General features: G+C 38.4%; 1 protein-coding gene across 1 annotated transcript; it reads left to right on the top strand.

Annotated features, from left to right (window-relative positions):
• Nucleotides 1–483: 483 nt before the first annotated feature.
• On the top strand, nt 484–14,191 carry adrb3a (adrenoceptor beta 3a). The gene is made up of 2 exons (XM_044025323.1): nt 484–2,419; nt 13,798–14,191. The coding sequence occupies exons 1-2, from the start codon at nt 1,113–1,115 to the stop codon at nt 13,823–13,825; spliced, it is 1,335 nt and encodes a 444-aa protein (XP_043881258.1). The 5' UTR covers nt 484–1,112; the 3' UTR covers nt 13,826–14,191.
• Nucleotides 14,192–15,908: the final 1,717 nt, after the last annotated feature.

The raw sequence follows: 15,908 nt of genomic DNA, 5'->3' as shown, positions 1-15,908 counted from the left end.
GGGGGAGGCATAATGGCAGCCCGTGGCCAAGTGGAAAGGGAACTTCAAATCCCCACCCGGCCAAAAAGGGCTGGGGTACCCCTGAGCAAGGTACCCAACCCCCAATGCTCCCCGGGCGCTACTCAGTGTGGCAGCCCACTGCTCCTGATTCTAGGATGGGTCAAAATGCAGAGGAATACTTTCCCTAAGGGGATTAATAAAAACTAACTTTAACTTAACAGAAAAATAATAGAGAACCACTGGGTTAGAGTTAGTTTTAGGATTAAGTCAGTAGTAATTACGAGTAAGTCTCCAGGAAATTAATGTAAGTCAATGCAATGTCCTCTGAAGTCACAGAAACCAGTGTGTGTGTGTGTGTGGCTCTATTAGGGCACTGATCCCTGTATGGTTTGACACTCAGACACACTTTACAACTCCTCCCCTCTGCCTCCAGCCACAGTGTGAGTGTGTGAGTGGAGCCAATACAATCTTAGTCAACCTGCACTGCGAGCGGGAGAGCGACCAAGAGGGGGAGAGAGAGAGAGAGAGAGCAAAAGAAAGAGTGGGCAGCCACTCTGGTGCACTCTGGTGGTTCTTGCAGCAGCGTCACTGTTTGCTTGGTCTCCAACACTTTAAACTGTGGCTCATGCAAGACTCAGCAGAAACACCGCAAACTAATCCCAGTGGACGACTTTCAATGGACAAGGCTGCGTCTTTCTGCTCCAGAACCACTTTTCTCCACCACTTCATACATGGACACTTTTCTTGGATTTCTTTCTTTTCTAGAAAGTGCTTCAGCTCCATGAGCTGATACTGTTTCCAGCTCACTTTTTCAGTTGGACACATCTACACCGGAGATCATGTTGTGGCCGCGTAGACCAGAGGAGCCTCCACAAACAATCACGTCCGTGGAGACATGTGGAGCCTCTGCTGCCCTGTGACGCCCGACAATCTAAGACACCCTGCCTGTGTGTGTGTGTGTGTGTGTGTGTGTGTGAAATGTGAGGCAGTAAGGAACTGTTGTCTTGTGAGGAGAATGTCAACAACTTAATTCCAAACACGTTATAATGCTCGTAAAAAGTGCTCATTTGGCAGTTGTGTTCATCCCCTTTGTGAAAACCAACTGCTGAAGAATGGATGGAAACCTGAGCACGTCACTGGGGATTAACGCCACGAAATCCTACCACGACGCCGCGGGTCCCTGGAGCCTCATCATACTGGTCATCATCATACTGACCATCGTGGTGGGAAACCTGCTGGTCATCGTCGCCGTAGCTCACACCTCCCAGCTACAGACGACGACAAACATCTTCATCATGTCCCTGGCGTGTGCGGACCTCATCATGGGCGTCCTCGTGGTCCCACTGGGGGCCACGATCGTAGTGACGGGCAACTGGCAGCTCAGCGACACGTTCTGTGAGTTCTGGACGTCCGTGGACGTACTGTGCGTGACGGCGAGCATCGAGACGCTGTGTGTCATCGCAGTGGATCGATACATCGCCATCACGAGGCCTCTCCGGTACAAGGTCCTGCTCAACAAGTGGCGTGCCAGAGTAATAGTTTGTTTAGTGTGGGTGGTGTCTGCCTTAATTTCCTTCGTGCCAATTATGAAAGGGTACTACCGGGCAGAGGAATCCGAGGCTGTGAGGTGCTACAACGACCCCGCATGCTGTGACTTTGTGACCAACTGGGCCTTCGCCATCATATCCTCCATAGTTTCTTTTTACATTCCACTCATCGTGATGATATTTGTGTATGCAAAAGTCTTTCTAATAGCCACGCGACAGGTCCAGCTCATAGATAAGAATCGCATACGCTTCCAGAACGAGTGCGTGACGACACAGATTCAAGTCTGCCCGAGCGTCAACAACATCCTGCCGTCGACGTGTGGGGGCTTCGGCGGCTGCAACAGCGCGGTGAGGAGGAAGAGCACCAAGCGGAGGCCGTCCAGACTCACGCTGGTCAAAGAGCACAAGGCCCTCAAGACCCTGGGCATCATCATGGGGACCTTCACCGTGTGTTGGCTCCCGTTCTTCGTGGCCAACATCATCAACGCTTTTAACAAAGACGTTCCCCCCGAGAGGATCTTTAGACTGTTGAACTGGCTGGGTTACATCAACTCGGGCCTCAACCCCATCATCTACTGCCGGAGTCCAGAGTTCCGCACCGCGTTCAAGAACCTGCTGTGCTGCCCGTGGCTGTCCACGCTGCGGCTCAACACGTTCTACAAAGAGCTGCGGACTCGCTGCTCCTGCTTTCTGTGGCAAGCCGAGGCGGGCGCAGCCGGCCCTTTCCAAAAGCCTTCGACCAACAACACGGAGGGCAACGAGAGCATGGTGAGCTCGCAGGGAAGCAGCAAGAGTGAGGAGGCTTCGCCTGGTCCTCTGCAGTCCAACGACAGCACACAAGTCAGTGACTTGTCAGAGTCAGAGACCAGATTGTAAGTTGTTTTTTTTGTCTCATTTTAATGGTTTTGTGATGAAAGTTCTTTAAAGTACCTCATAAAAAGTGAAGTGCAGTGTTTAGTTTGGTTTAGTGTGAAGAATACGAGCTATGGTTACACTGCAAAAAGAGACCTATGTGAAATAAGGTAAATATCCTTAAAGTGATTTAAACAAGACAAAACTTAAAGTGCTCATCACAAGCAAAGAAATTATGTCATGTGAGAGATGTGTTATATAGAATGTGTCTGTTACTAAATTAAGCTAACTTTAAAAATATTTTTTTTTCTTTATACCTTAGAATCTCTTATATTTGCACACTAATGTGTGAACAGACTTAATATACACACAACATATTGTTTGAACTTGTTTCTGGTAATTAAAGCTTAAATAAGCTGTTATATCTTATTAAAACTTACTTGCCAAGACTGTTTGTTTATTTATTTACCAAAAATGAAGACCAATTTCCCAGAAATTAGTCTTATTTTTATTTTATTTTTTTTACATTTCTTGAATATCACTTTTTTGCAGTGTAGTGGAAACAGACAAACGTTGAATCCACAGCATAAATCTGCCAAACTTTGTTTTTTTTTTGCTTTAATAAAAAAAAAATGTAATAAATAAAATAAAGCGTTCAATAAGTCACATAAAAAGCATGATTGTATAAGTTATATCAGGGAGTCTGTTACTGTGGCTGTTTTTAAACTATTAAAGTATAGAATCAATATTACATATTCATATAAGTGTTATTTGTTATTTATATTAAAAAACAGCCTATCAGTGAAGTGTTAGTTAACATATGTTTTATCTATCTCTCAGGAAAATTGATAATTTTAGTCAAAATTATTCTTAAAAATTAAAAACTTAATTAAATTAAAAATCTTTTCTACCCTCTTCTCTACTCTATTTGAAAAAAACAACATATTTGTACATTTTCTAGTATATTAATGTGCTATACACAAGCCAAAAATGTGCGAGAAAATAAATCCTATCTGCAGCAGTGGAGGCTTCAGGCAGTAATACAATTAAAAGTGGAACTTAATATTTGGGTTTCTGAGCATGATTCAATAAATAAGTGCGCACTGAGCCTGTATCACTTACTGCACTGTTTGTTTTTAATGTGTCGTCATCAGCTAACAACACATTAAAAATAACTATCCAATGTCTCACAGTGTGTATGTGTGTGTGTGTGTGTGTGTGTGTGTGTGGCGTGGTTATGGCTATGCACGCTTGTTAATTAGAGATAACAATATCATCATGTATTTTGTAGTAAAACCACAATGTTATATCCCAGTGTCATGATCTGGTATCAGAGAGAGACAATCATTGTCCCACGATGATAAACCTGTGAGAGACCGGCGTGTGTCGTGTGTGTCAAAGGCTGATTGTGGCTCATTTAAGGACATTTTACTAAAATATAAAAAAGTGTGAGTGGGCCCCCGTGTGACCTACCCCACACCAACTGCAGCAGATAAATCTTTATCAGTTACACACAAGACTTTCCCCATAACTGGAGAGGCTGTTTACGAGAACGACACCCCCCACTGGCACAGGTTAGCCGGGGTTGGCTGTCTTAATATTTTTTCTTCTTCTTTTTTTGTGACAGAGAGCTCGTCGGAGAACACACGGAGGCACAGGACTGAATTGTATATCTGAGTGTCAATGTCGTTATTGTTATCGAAATTTTTATTCAAAATTTCAAGTTGCAAAGTGGAATCCGGCTAAGTTTGTTTAAACTATCCAAAATATATTAATTATAATAACTGACTATTACGTTGCCTCCAATATACGTCTTAATTTTCGACACAACTTCGGAAAGGAAATTGACTGCTTTAAAAACCTTACATGTTTCTTGATTTAAACTCTTTCTGCACAGAAATTAGTTGATTTATAGTAATAATATAGCCAATATTTATTGTAAGGCTGAATGAAGTTGATAGCACAATGAAAAATGTATTAATTTCTTTAAAGTTTTGATATGACTTTAATTAGAATTTCTAATATTTCACAAAATGTTTTACTTTTTATATAATACTATCATAACTAACTAATACGTAGTCACTGTGTTTGGCCTCTTAAATTTGTCTTAAACACTGTAAAAAATGATTTCCATAAAAATCCCTCCTTAACTCACACACTCGCTCCTAAACTCAAACACTTTCCTCTGAGAAAATAGTTGATTTGAGTCACTCAATGTTATTGTAATACAGTTTTATAGTAAGTGTTATAGTAGTATGGTAAGTGATATATTAGTATTGTATAGTCAATATTTGTTGTTAAAGCAACAGGTGAAATAAGTTTTAAACAAAAGTTTTGAAATTTCTGATATGACTTTAATCAGAATTTCAAATATTTCACCAAAGAAATAGAAAATAGAAATTATAAATTCCTTTCTATTAAAACTATAATAATTACCATAACTAACTAATACTCACTGTGGTTGGTTGTGTCTCAAAAGTCTTAACACTGTTAAATCCTTTAAGTTTCTGAACTTGAACAATTTCAGCATAAGGGAGTAGTAGATTAAACTAAGATAAGTATTTATAGCTAAAGTAAGGTAAATTCTATGGTCCAATTCAATTCAACTGGAGATTTAATTTGACTTCAATGAGCTAAATATTAAATATTGCTGTTAGGTTTTCATTTTCCAAAGGGAAATATTCTTTACTTATCCTAATTCTCAAAATATAACCACTATAATATAATAATAACAACATAGTTCACTAAAAGAATTTCATTATATGCAAATAGATGATTAAATTGACACTTGAGTATTTATTGTTAAGGTACGATTATAGCATAACTTAATTTAATTAAGTTATTTGAAGGTTTTACAGTGCAAAGCTTTTGAAATGTGTGTGTCACAGCTCTTACGCGTCACCTCAGGACATGAATTCCCACAAGTCACCTGGTAGTTTTATGATTAAAGGGATGATGCCATTTAAATATTTACTTTATCAAACTGTAGAGATTACATTTCAGTGTTCTTCACATGACTCCCTTAGTTTGTGGAATTTTACCGGCGTTATCGATGGCTCTGGAACACGGGGAGACATTTAGAGTTCATATAAAAGTCTTCCTTAAAAGGAGCCGTGGTGCGTTCTGTTGTAAATCACAAGCTCCGCAGACTTTACCGTGCGCTTCGAGGAGGATTACAAACCTAAGTGAGACCAGCCGTCTGAAAATGACTCTAAACATGACCAGAGAGATATTTCATGGCGGTTCCAGGTAGAGTCTAATCTGCTTAACCTGATACCGTTAATGCAACGTGAGGAATCTATAGAGACAATCGGTGCCGTCAACTCTCCGTCGCTCGTCTATTAATCCAAACACTGAAGAACAATGATGAGCATGTTTCCCTCAAACAGTGAGTAACATTAGAGGTGGTTAAGCCACAGCGTTGACGGATGTCTAATCCCAGGGATGATTGAGAAAAGAAGCCGTTTTAAACACTGATATGAATGGTTACACTGCACAGAAGGGCCATTATCAATAACTAACTTTGTTTTCACAGAAATACATGCAGGCATATCACTGCGGCCCTTATCAACATCCACAGCCTTCAGCTCCTGTCACGTAAGCACCGGGGAACAGCAGCGAGTGCAATTCCTCGTCGCTTCTCAACATAAAAGCATTTTATAATTCGTCTTTCATCGATTCCAAGACGAAGGGGAAAGTGTCGCTGTCGCTGCGCCAACTGTGCAACATCTCAGAAACCCCCAACTCTGCATCATTCTATTAATTTCTGCACCACCTGCGTCACTTATTGGAGCAGACCATATTTATCTTTAACATTAGCATTTTTCAAATATACAGTGCTTAACAAATGTATCAGAACACCTGTCATCAAAACGGGAACTATTTTAGAAATCTTTCAAAAACTCTCTGTTGTTTAAAACTACAAATTGTTAATTATCAGTCATTTATTTGGCAAATGACAAACTGAATTAACCTTTTTCAAATACCCAAATATGAGCTGACTCACTGGGCTTCTTCTCTGAGAAGTCAGGCATGACTCAATCATTACATTCAGCCACTAAAACTAATGTTTCTGTTCAGAAATGCAAGGAAATAACTATATTTTGACATCTTGATCAAGAAATAATAATGTGCTTTACTATTTTTGCCCTTTTTTTGCAATATGAAAAAATTTACCTTTACAAAAATGTATCTATCTATCTATCTATCTATCTATCTATCTATCTATCTATCTATCTATCTATCTATAACCAGATGTCTGTTCCATTAAAGAGGAAGTGAAGGTTGATGTACACAGTCACACAGTCCACACAACTTTTTTTCATCACACAGAATGAATGTGTGGATTTGTGTTTGTGTGTGTGTGTGTGTGTGTGTGTGTTCTTTTCTTTTTCACCACTTAAGTAACAACCCCTGCTCCTGCCTCAGCCCTAATGTGTGCATCTAAGCTGAAATATGGTTATTGCGATGTGTCATGAGCAGCGGGAGTTTGTTGGCACAGTTTATCCATGATTGAGAACATTGACGTTAAGCTAACAGAGGGGGCGGAACATTTGATTCCCCCGGTAGCTGAAGCCAAATAGAACAGATTGAGGACTGAACCGTAAACTGCATGATGGGAGTTTCTCTCGCCGAGTGTCTGATTTAGAGTCAGGACCAGAACGCTCGTCCACCTGAGCATGTCAGAGACCGGACTGATGTTCACGCTGAGTCACTGTGCAGCAGCCACAGAGGGAACACGCTGTGTGCTACACCTGAGCCGCTGCATCACAATTAACGTATTGAGAAATGCAAGAGGAAGCAATTTGTCAACATGGAACTGAGAAAATAGCTTCTGCATCAACAAATGCAAACTATTTCCCTCAGTCTGTAAAAAACCGATACAAACATCTATTTTTTTTATTAAAGGTGATCAGAAGATGAGTTTGTCTTTTGTGTCACTGCTAATATCTGGACAGGAATCTCTATGGTGTGTGTGTGTATAATACAAGGCATTAGGAAAGAGCAGCAAGGTGTTCTCGATCCGTAATGGAAAACAAGTGTGGCGAGGTCCAGTTAAAGAACATAAAACAGTTTCATTTATTTTATAAGATTAACTAATAAAATGACAGATAACTCAAAGATATGATTTTTATTTTACATGAATAACTACTGAAATGAAAGATAACATGAAGAATGTGTGTTTTTTTTGTATAAACTACATATGAAAATGGCAGATAACATAAACCCATGTATTTCACTGTACAAGCTTAACGGCTTAAATGAAAGATAACATTTAAAAAAATCGTGTTGAACAAAAGCTGGAAATGAGGATGTTCTCAAACGTCTCGTTTTGTCCACAAACTAAATGGATTGAGTTTAAATATTGCAAAGAATCCAGAAAATATTCACATGTAAGAAGCCGAAAAATCACAACTGGTGTTAGTTATTGAAAAAACATTGATTATCTAATCATTGCAGCCCCAAATTTACCATAAAAAAATCTGCTATGTAAACTTAGAATGGTAAAAAACAATCTGCTCATAACATGAAAACAAATAAATATAGAACAAATTCAAAAACACGCTGTTATTCTTAAACAAATAACATGACGTACGCGACACTAAACTGAGAGATGACATTTCCAGTATAAACACTGAGTCAGTAAAAACCAGACAAGTGGCTCATTACTCTCAATAACTGTATAAATATGTCCGTCACAAGGACAAGTCTTACATTTTAAACCAAATGTGGCATGTCGGCTTCACAGTGTGTGTTCATGTTATTCTATGTTCCGCACATGATTCCTGTATCCTCCCAAAGTACTTGATGCTGCATTCAAAGCCACTTTGTTGGTGTAAGAAAAACATAACGAGAGTAAGCACTCGGAGCTCAAACCTCCGCCAAAGCCACAGAGTCTGGGTTTCTAGCCGTTAATACAAGGTTTGCAAGGTTATTAGTTTATTTACGAAGAACATTCAGGGTCTGGATCAGCATCGTAAGTGAAGAATCTTTTCCTTTACTACACACATGGATGATCAAACAAGCAAACAAACAAATAAATAAATAAACACAGCCTCCGTGACGGTGACAAACATAGATCCTCAAACTGTGGTACATGTACCATCAGTGGTACATGAGCTTCCTCTGGTGGTACTTGGAGGAAAATCAGAAATACTGTTCTGCTGTATAAACCAGGGTTTGTAAAGTGCTAGAAAATGAAATATATAACAAAATAATAATAATAATTACAGATGAGAGAGCAAATTAGCTCAATATCTTCTCAGGTGGTATTTATACTTGATATAAAAAGGACATATATTATAAATATGAAAAACAACAACCAAAGTGGGGCGTTGCTTGCTAAAATATTGTACAAGGACTTGCACTCATATGTGGTTCGTGCACAAACACAAAACTAAACTGTGTGGTTTTCACTTTTATAAACGCCGAAAGCTTTTCGGTCAATTTCCACGCGTCATTATAAAAAGGAGCACATTGAAAGTGAAAATGTGGAGAATTATCACATGATGAGAGGAGACCACAAAATGGACAATAATGGCCTGTAAAAGCATTATAATGTTTCACGTTAAATAGCCGCGCTGTTATCCACGTCAGCGCCCGTCTTCAACAACCCAGCATGTTCCAGCCATTTATATTTGAACATATTTTATGTTTCTTTTTAAGCAAAAAAATACAACAACAGTTTCCCAGAATTTTTACTTCCTTAAAAATCTGGGGGGGGGTTGCAGCACAGTACAGTACTTTGACATTTCCCGTAGATTCAAGATGAAAAATCATCATGAATAGTTTATATTGCGATCTTTTTATTGCTCCGTATCAAAACAAAGACTTTTATTTTGAAATTAGGTGAAATATCACCAGAAATCTTATTATTTCACTGTCTTTTGCTCAAAAAGTCGGACTTTTTTTTCACTTGACCGGCCTCCTACTGACCAATCTAGACACTTATGACCCCTGGTTTAGGGGCTCGGATTGTTGCCTCGCAGCAAAAGGGTCACGGGTTTGGACCAAACACCTATACCACAGTCCAAAAACATACAGATTAGGTTAATTGGACAGTGAAAAATTGTTTTATGTCAAATGGGATTAGCTCCAATCCCCCCACGACCCCCCACAATGACGTGGAGGATGAAGTGGTAGACAATGAATGAATGAATGAATGAATGAATGACCAGCTTTTTACTGCACTGGGCTGCTAATGTGTGATTGTAAGGATTTATACATAAGAATAAAATAGTGTTTTAATGTTGTGTAGCCTGTACTTCTGAGGTCTTCTCTTCCCTCGACCCATCTCCACACACGCGGACGCCCTTCCATTATGTGCACTTCGTTAGTTTAGAGCGAGATCGGTCCAGATATAGCATGAAATAAGACGCAGCAAGAAGCAAAACATGATGGCAGTGATCTGTGGGAAACCTCCGCCGCTGCCTTTCAAGTCGGCCGCTGCTATCAGAGCCGATCCCTGCGGCTCGCTCTCTACATGGAGGCATCAGGGAGTCGAGCAAACACTCGAGAGACAGCTTCAAACTTTGATTTCTTCAGTCCTATACAACAGCAACATTCACCATATCTGTTGTCAAATGTTTATAATTTGATTGATTCATTTATCAGTTTAAATGCATTACAGATGTGTTTTTAAGCAGTTTAATGTGTCTAATTAAAGACACGTTGTACAAGTTACAGTGTGTAGCTCTCAGTTTGATCTCATGGTTAATTTATGTAAAATGTAGTGTTTGTATGTTTTAAAAAACCTCGTCATGCAAGCTCACTTGTCCACGTGTGACAAGATTAATTACAGTACACGACTAATTCAGATTATTTTAGCTTTTGATGGATTTGATACATGTCACCGATGGATGAAACCGGTTGTTCACAGTTTAAATATTTGGGATTCATTGACGTGTTAGCTCCAGGTTAAAGTCGTGTGTAACTTTCATATGAATCAAATGTCACTGAGATTCAAACTATTGTGAAATGATTCGGCCAACCATGTTCATGTGGGTCCCATAAGAACAACATGGGTCCCCAATTTGGGCTTCCCACGTGGGGCCCATGTTGGTGATATCATGTGGGACCTGCATCATTTACCCACTTCAAGCCCATGTCCACTTAGTACCCACTTAGAACCCACTTAGAACCCACTTAAAGTGACTAATCCCAGCTGACACAGTCAGAGACCAGTCCTGGTCTTCGGGGACCCCTGTCCTGCATGTTCTAGAATGTTTCCCTGCTCCAACACACCTGATCGTTTACAGAGCTTGATGATGATCTGACTATCAGACTATTAGACTCTAACTGGGTTAGTGTCCAGTTAACCTAATCTGTGTGTTTTTGGACTGTGGGAGGAAACCCACACACACACACACACACAGGGAGATCACCAGTGACCTTCTTGCTGTGAGGCAACAATCCAAGCCACTGGAACACTGTGTGGCCCCTACACTTCCCGTTGAAAGACAGCATGCCCGACCACTGATCCACCATGGCTCAACTCCTCACTGTTTTAATACTTAATACTATTAGCACATTTTATACGAGGAAATTACTTTTGATCCTCAAGTACAATACAAGACTTTTACTGAAGTAACATTATTTAAAAAAGTGACTTCAAAGTAATTTTCTGGTAAAAATATTTGTACTTTTACTCAAGTTTCCCCTTTAAGGTACTTTATACAAGAAAAAGAAAACACAAAAGAGTTCAACTCCACAGTGAAATACGGTTGTGCCGCATTGTGAATCGTTTCCTGCATATTTCTTCCTGTATGCATTCACATTTGGGTGAAGCCTACAGTCGTAGCTAGTTTATGTCTTCCTGTGGAGACATGCACGCTGGAGGTGATAGCATCAGAATTCCTGTCTTGTTGGGGTTGGGTGGGTCGGTGGGGGATAAAGGTAGAGTTTCACACGGGATAAAAGGGATGAGGGCAACTCGGCAATAGCTCTGTGATTAAAAAGAGTAGGGGTGAAAAAAAAGAAAAAGGAGTTGATGCACTGATTATATTCATGCCGTTTTCCACATGAAAACATGCTCGTGCTTATAAATAACCTGTGAGACAGCAAACTGTTGTCGTCCTGGTGCCTTGTTATCTGATAGACACTGAAATATGGTGGAGGGTGTGACCGGCACAAGTCATTCAGTCACACACACACACACACACACACAGTGAAAGAGCTGCTCGTTCAGAACGCGTGTGCTATAACGTCGTTAATGTCATGTACTTTATTTCTAAAGCGCTTTATAACAACGCACAGGTGAACAAAGTGCTTTAGAATATAAAAGCATGGCATTAAAACCACGGCATTGTAAAAAACTAATTGTGAAATGAAACTAGATTACCTAGTTTCTGCGGTCAGTTTTTAGCCCCTCCCACTTCCAATTTAAAACGCCCATTCATCGAACCACTGTCAGGCATAAATTTTCACCAGGTCCGAATAAGAAGAACTAGTACAAATTGGCACGTTTTATGTGGGTATGACAAAAACCCATTTACGTAGGGCGCAAATGTTCGCAAAATTCAAAATAGCCAACTTCCTGTTGAGTTGAGGCCATGAGTACGGTTGACTTTTTTTATTCGTCTTGGTCTATAACATCTTCCCACCAAGTTTTGGGAAATTCAGTGGAACTCCCTTTTGCATCTGTTTTTTTTTTACCTTAGGGGGCGCTATTGAGCCCTTGAGCAACACACAGGTCCGGGAACTATGCCAATATCGCATTTTTGCCAGACCTGACCTCCATTTCAAGAGTTTTTATGCACGTTAACCCCCTCAAAAATGATCCAATAGCCATGGATATACTAGAAAAGCGCTATATAAATATGATGTATTATTATTATTATTATTATTATTATTATTATTATCATTATTAATATTAACAATAATAATAACAATCTGAAGGAAAACAATAGAAGAAGAAAAGAATAAAAATAGTAAAACTGACACCTCACTACTGGATATTAAAAGCCATTCTGAATAAATATGTTTTAAGTTTGAATTTAAAAAGTCAAATCTGAAATATGAAAGGGTTCTGTGTTTAGAACTCAACCCTGACAACACATTTGCACAAGTGCAATCTGTGTTACCGTAATTACGCGCCAGTTTGTGCTGTTGGAAATATTCCTGCAGTTTCTGAAAGCTGCAAAGTTGCACGTTTCAGCCCACGTGTGGTTATTACGGTAACTTTACTCACACTGTTGTAAATCAGCGTCTTTGTCACCAGAGAGGAAAGAGATAAATAAAACTCCTTTTTTTGGACATTGAGACAAAAAAAGGAGTGTTCTCTAGTGTTCAAAATTCAAATTTAACACGAAAAATCTGGTGTTTGTGTACAACTACGGTGAAAACATCCTGAAACCTCACAAACCTGCCTTTGAAATATGGAAAATCAATCATGTTTACATGAAGAAGTAACATATAGAGTCTATCAGTCCTTCTTTGGATCCACATATTTATGCCAGGCAGCTTTTCTCAAGCATTGTTTTCTGCAAACAATGGCAGGACTCACAAAGTTCTGTTGTTTATGCCAAAGAAGGCCCGGCACGTGCTAGTGAAGAGTTCTTAAATACACAATGTTCTTCTCATTTTAAGGGTCAAAGCGTTTTTGTGGCTCCAGATGACTTTTATTTTGGTGGAGAGCGGCCAAAAATGTCTCTCTTGATACTAAAAGTTACAGAATCCTGACAATAAACTCTATATAAAAACTGGATATTTGTGTCTGGGTGAGTCTAAGCAGGAAGTAACTTTATTAATTAGCCACCAGAGGGCGACTCCTCTGGTTGCAAATAAAGACCTCAGTTTGAATGGAAGTCTATGGGAAAATGAGTTTCTGTTCTCAGTTGATTTAAAACGTCAGTGAGCATTTTACTGAGCAATTCATGTTTTCAAACATGGAAATAATGATGTTTTAAAAATGTCTTATTTTTGTTCGAAAAACAAAATGATTCCATTTTAATGATTTTATTTGTTATATGACGCAAAGAAACCAGGAAATAGTCACATTTAAGAGGCTGAAAAATCAGAGACCATTAAAGATGAATGATTAATCGCTGCAAATGTGACGTATTTGTTGAGAGATGGTAAAGCGGTGAGTGTTGACTTTTTCAGAAGAGAATTCAACTCATTCCAAAGCTGTTTATTTTAATGGCTGTACTTCCCAGTGTGATGATCATCTCATCTACATGTCGTGATTGAGCAGTTTTTGTCGTTTCATTTCAGCAGAAACACGACAAAACAGCTATAACACAAACTCTGTGATTGCTTTGTCCTATTCTCTCTGTTCACTGCTGTTTTGTTGTTTGTATTGTCTGTATTATTTTCTGGAACGTGTCCTTGTGTGCTTTGAAAGGCATAAAATGTAATATAATTATGACTATTTTCTAACATGATTCTCTCTGTTCAGTTTCACGTTGCAGGAAAAGGACGGATGAGCGGTGAAACGTGGAGCAGCTGAAGCAAACTCACGTTCTGCAGCCGCCGCCATCGTCGTTCCTATTACAAACAACTGAGACCAAAGACATCAGCGAGGACGAGGACGAGGAGGAGGAGGAAGAAGAGGAGAGTCCACACACACTCACTCACTCACGTCTCAGAACCAGAGGCAGGAACACGCGGTGAAGACGACCCGCTGTGACTCAGCACTTCACCGGTGCAAACAGCTGACTCTTCAAAACTTTTTCCTTTTTTTTTTTTGCCAAAATTAGACAATAAAACCGCAGCGGGAAAAATCCGATGAACTGCAGCCAATCTGTGGCCTGAGGTTTCAACAGTAAATAAATAAACAACATAAAAAAGTATTTTGTATCATATGTTATCTGGTAAGTTATCTATTTATGATACACTGACACTGTAGCAAGTTACAAGATGTCTATTCTGATACAAGGTCATACAACACTCATTCATTCATACAGAAGCATCACATTCAACTGAAAACAAACCATAAAAATTTCTACTTTTCTGAAGAAAGTTGATTTTTCCCCCCTAAAATAAATAATTTAAGCTCTGTTTTTATTTAAATTTAAGAAGTTATTTGTTTTTCTGAACTATTTAGACATTTTTTGTTTAAAAATAATGTTAGCCCTGTTTTTCCAGAATGATTGAATGAATGAATGAATCTCATTACTCTGGAAATCAGAGCACATATTTTTATGAACCTTTTAGTAGAAAAAAAAAAAGTATCTTGTTTTCTCAGAATTTGCTCTTTAGTTTGTAAAAACAGACAATAAATAATAGTTTTATTTGGGCAAAGAATATCTGGTTAATTCAAGAAATTTCCATAAAATGGAGCAAAATTCAATTTGCAGGAACAACTATCCTGTTAATTTAGAAAAATTAAATTATGACGTATTTGTTGAAAAAAAATCATATTTTTTACTCCGAAAAGCTGAGATTAAAAATCAAAGAATAAATTGTTTATTTAAGACAAATATTCAGAAATATCCAGAAAAAAGGAGCAGACATGTTTTTTTTTCCAGGTGAATATAAAAAGCTTCTGTACATTTCGATCATCGTCAGCTGTGAATTCAGATGTTTCTAATGTCACTTTCAATATTTATCTTTGTCCATAAAAGTCCATTAAAAAAAGTTACTTTAAATAAAAAACATCCTGTTAAAAAAAAAACCCACTGCAGGAAATCTCAAATAAACGTCTGTTACGGTTTGTTTCATTTGTTTGTGTGATGAACAAGAATCTGTTACCATTCAAATGACCCTTAGGTCAAAGGTCATGACAGAAGTTCAACAACACACTCACGAATGCCGTCGTCATAAAATCACGGTCGTCCATTATATTGTTGTCTTTCGTTTTGCATCTTTTCTGATCGTCATCTGTTTCAGTGAGAAATAAAAGCCAAACGTGTCTAACTGTTTACACACGTGCTGTTTCAAAAACTGACAAACAAACGTGTCAAATTTACGAGTTCAAAAGTTCAAAATACCTTAAAATAACAATAATAATAAAAGAAAAGTTCAATCCACACAACTACGGAAGAGGATTTGGGATTTTCTGACATTAAAGTGAGAATTTAAAGAGTTTTTCTCAAGATTAAAGTGTCTTTTTTCTCCTGAATTCTGAGATTAGAGTAAGATTGTGTTTTGTTTCCTTCCAAATATTCTAAGATTAAAGACATATTCTAAGTTTCTTTCTCCTGAATTCTGAGAAGGGAAGTCAGAATTCTGAGATTAAAGTCAGATTCTGGGGGGGGGTTTTGGGGGTTAAAAAATTCTAAGATTAGAGACATTATGATTTTTTTTTCTAAATTCTGAGATTAGTCAGATTCAATTTGTTCCAAAAAATGTAAAAACATTTTGAGGGTTTTTTTCTCCTGAATTCTGAAATAATCAAGAGTTTTTTTTCCTTCCCAATTCTGAGATTAAAGATAGATTCTGTTTGACCCCTTAAAACTAAGATTAAAGGTATATTCTGAGTTTTTTTCTTGGTGATTAAAGTCAGAAAAAATTGACTTTAATTCTGAGATTAAAGTCAAACCTCCGGGTTAACACCATGGCCACAAC

Source organism: Solea senegalensis, linkage group LG5 (genome assembly GCF_019176455.1).
Source record: "Solea senegalensis isolate Sse05_10M linkage group LG5, IFAPA_SoseM_1, whole genome shotgun sequence".
In the NCBI taxonomy this organism is placed as follows: Eukaryota; Metazoa; Chordata; class Actinopteri; order Pleuronectiformes; family Soleidae; genus Solea; species Solea senegalensis.
The sequence above is the reverse complement of the archived record's forward strand: the minus strand, read 5'-3'. Positions and strand labels throughout refer to the sequence as shown.

Excerpts from the sequence above, each read along its gene's own strand:
- adrb3a (XM_044025323.1), top strand. The coding sequence starts at position 1,113 with ATGGATGGAAACCTGAGCACGTCACTGGGGATTAACGCCACGAAATCC. Across the intron at positions 2,420-13,797 it reads TCAGAGTCAGAGACCAGATT|TTTCACGTTGCAGGAAAAGG; the intron begins GTAAGTTGTTTT and ends CTCTCTGTTCAG.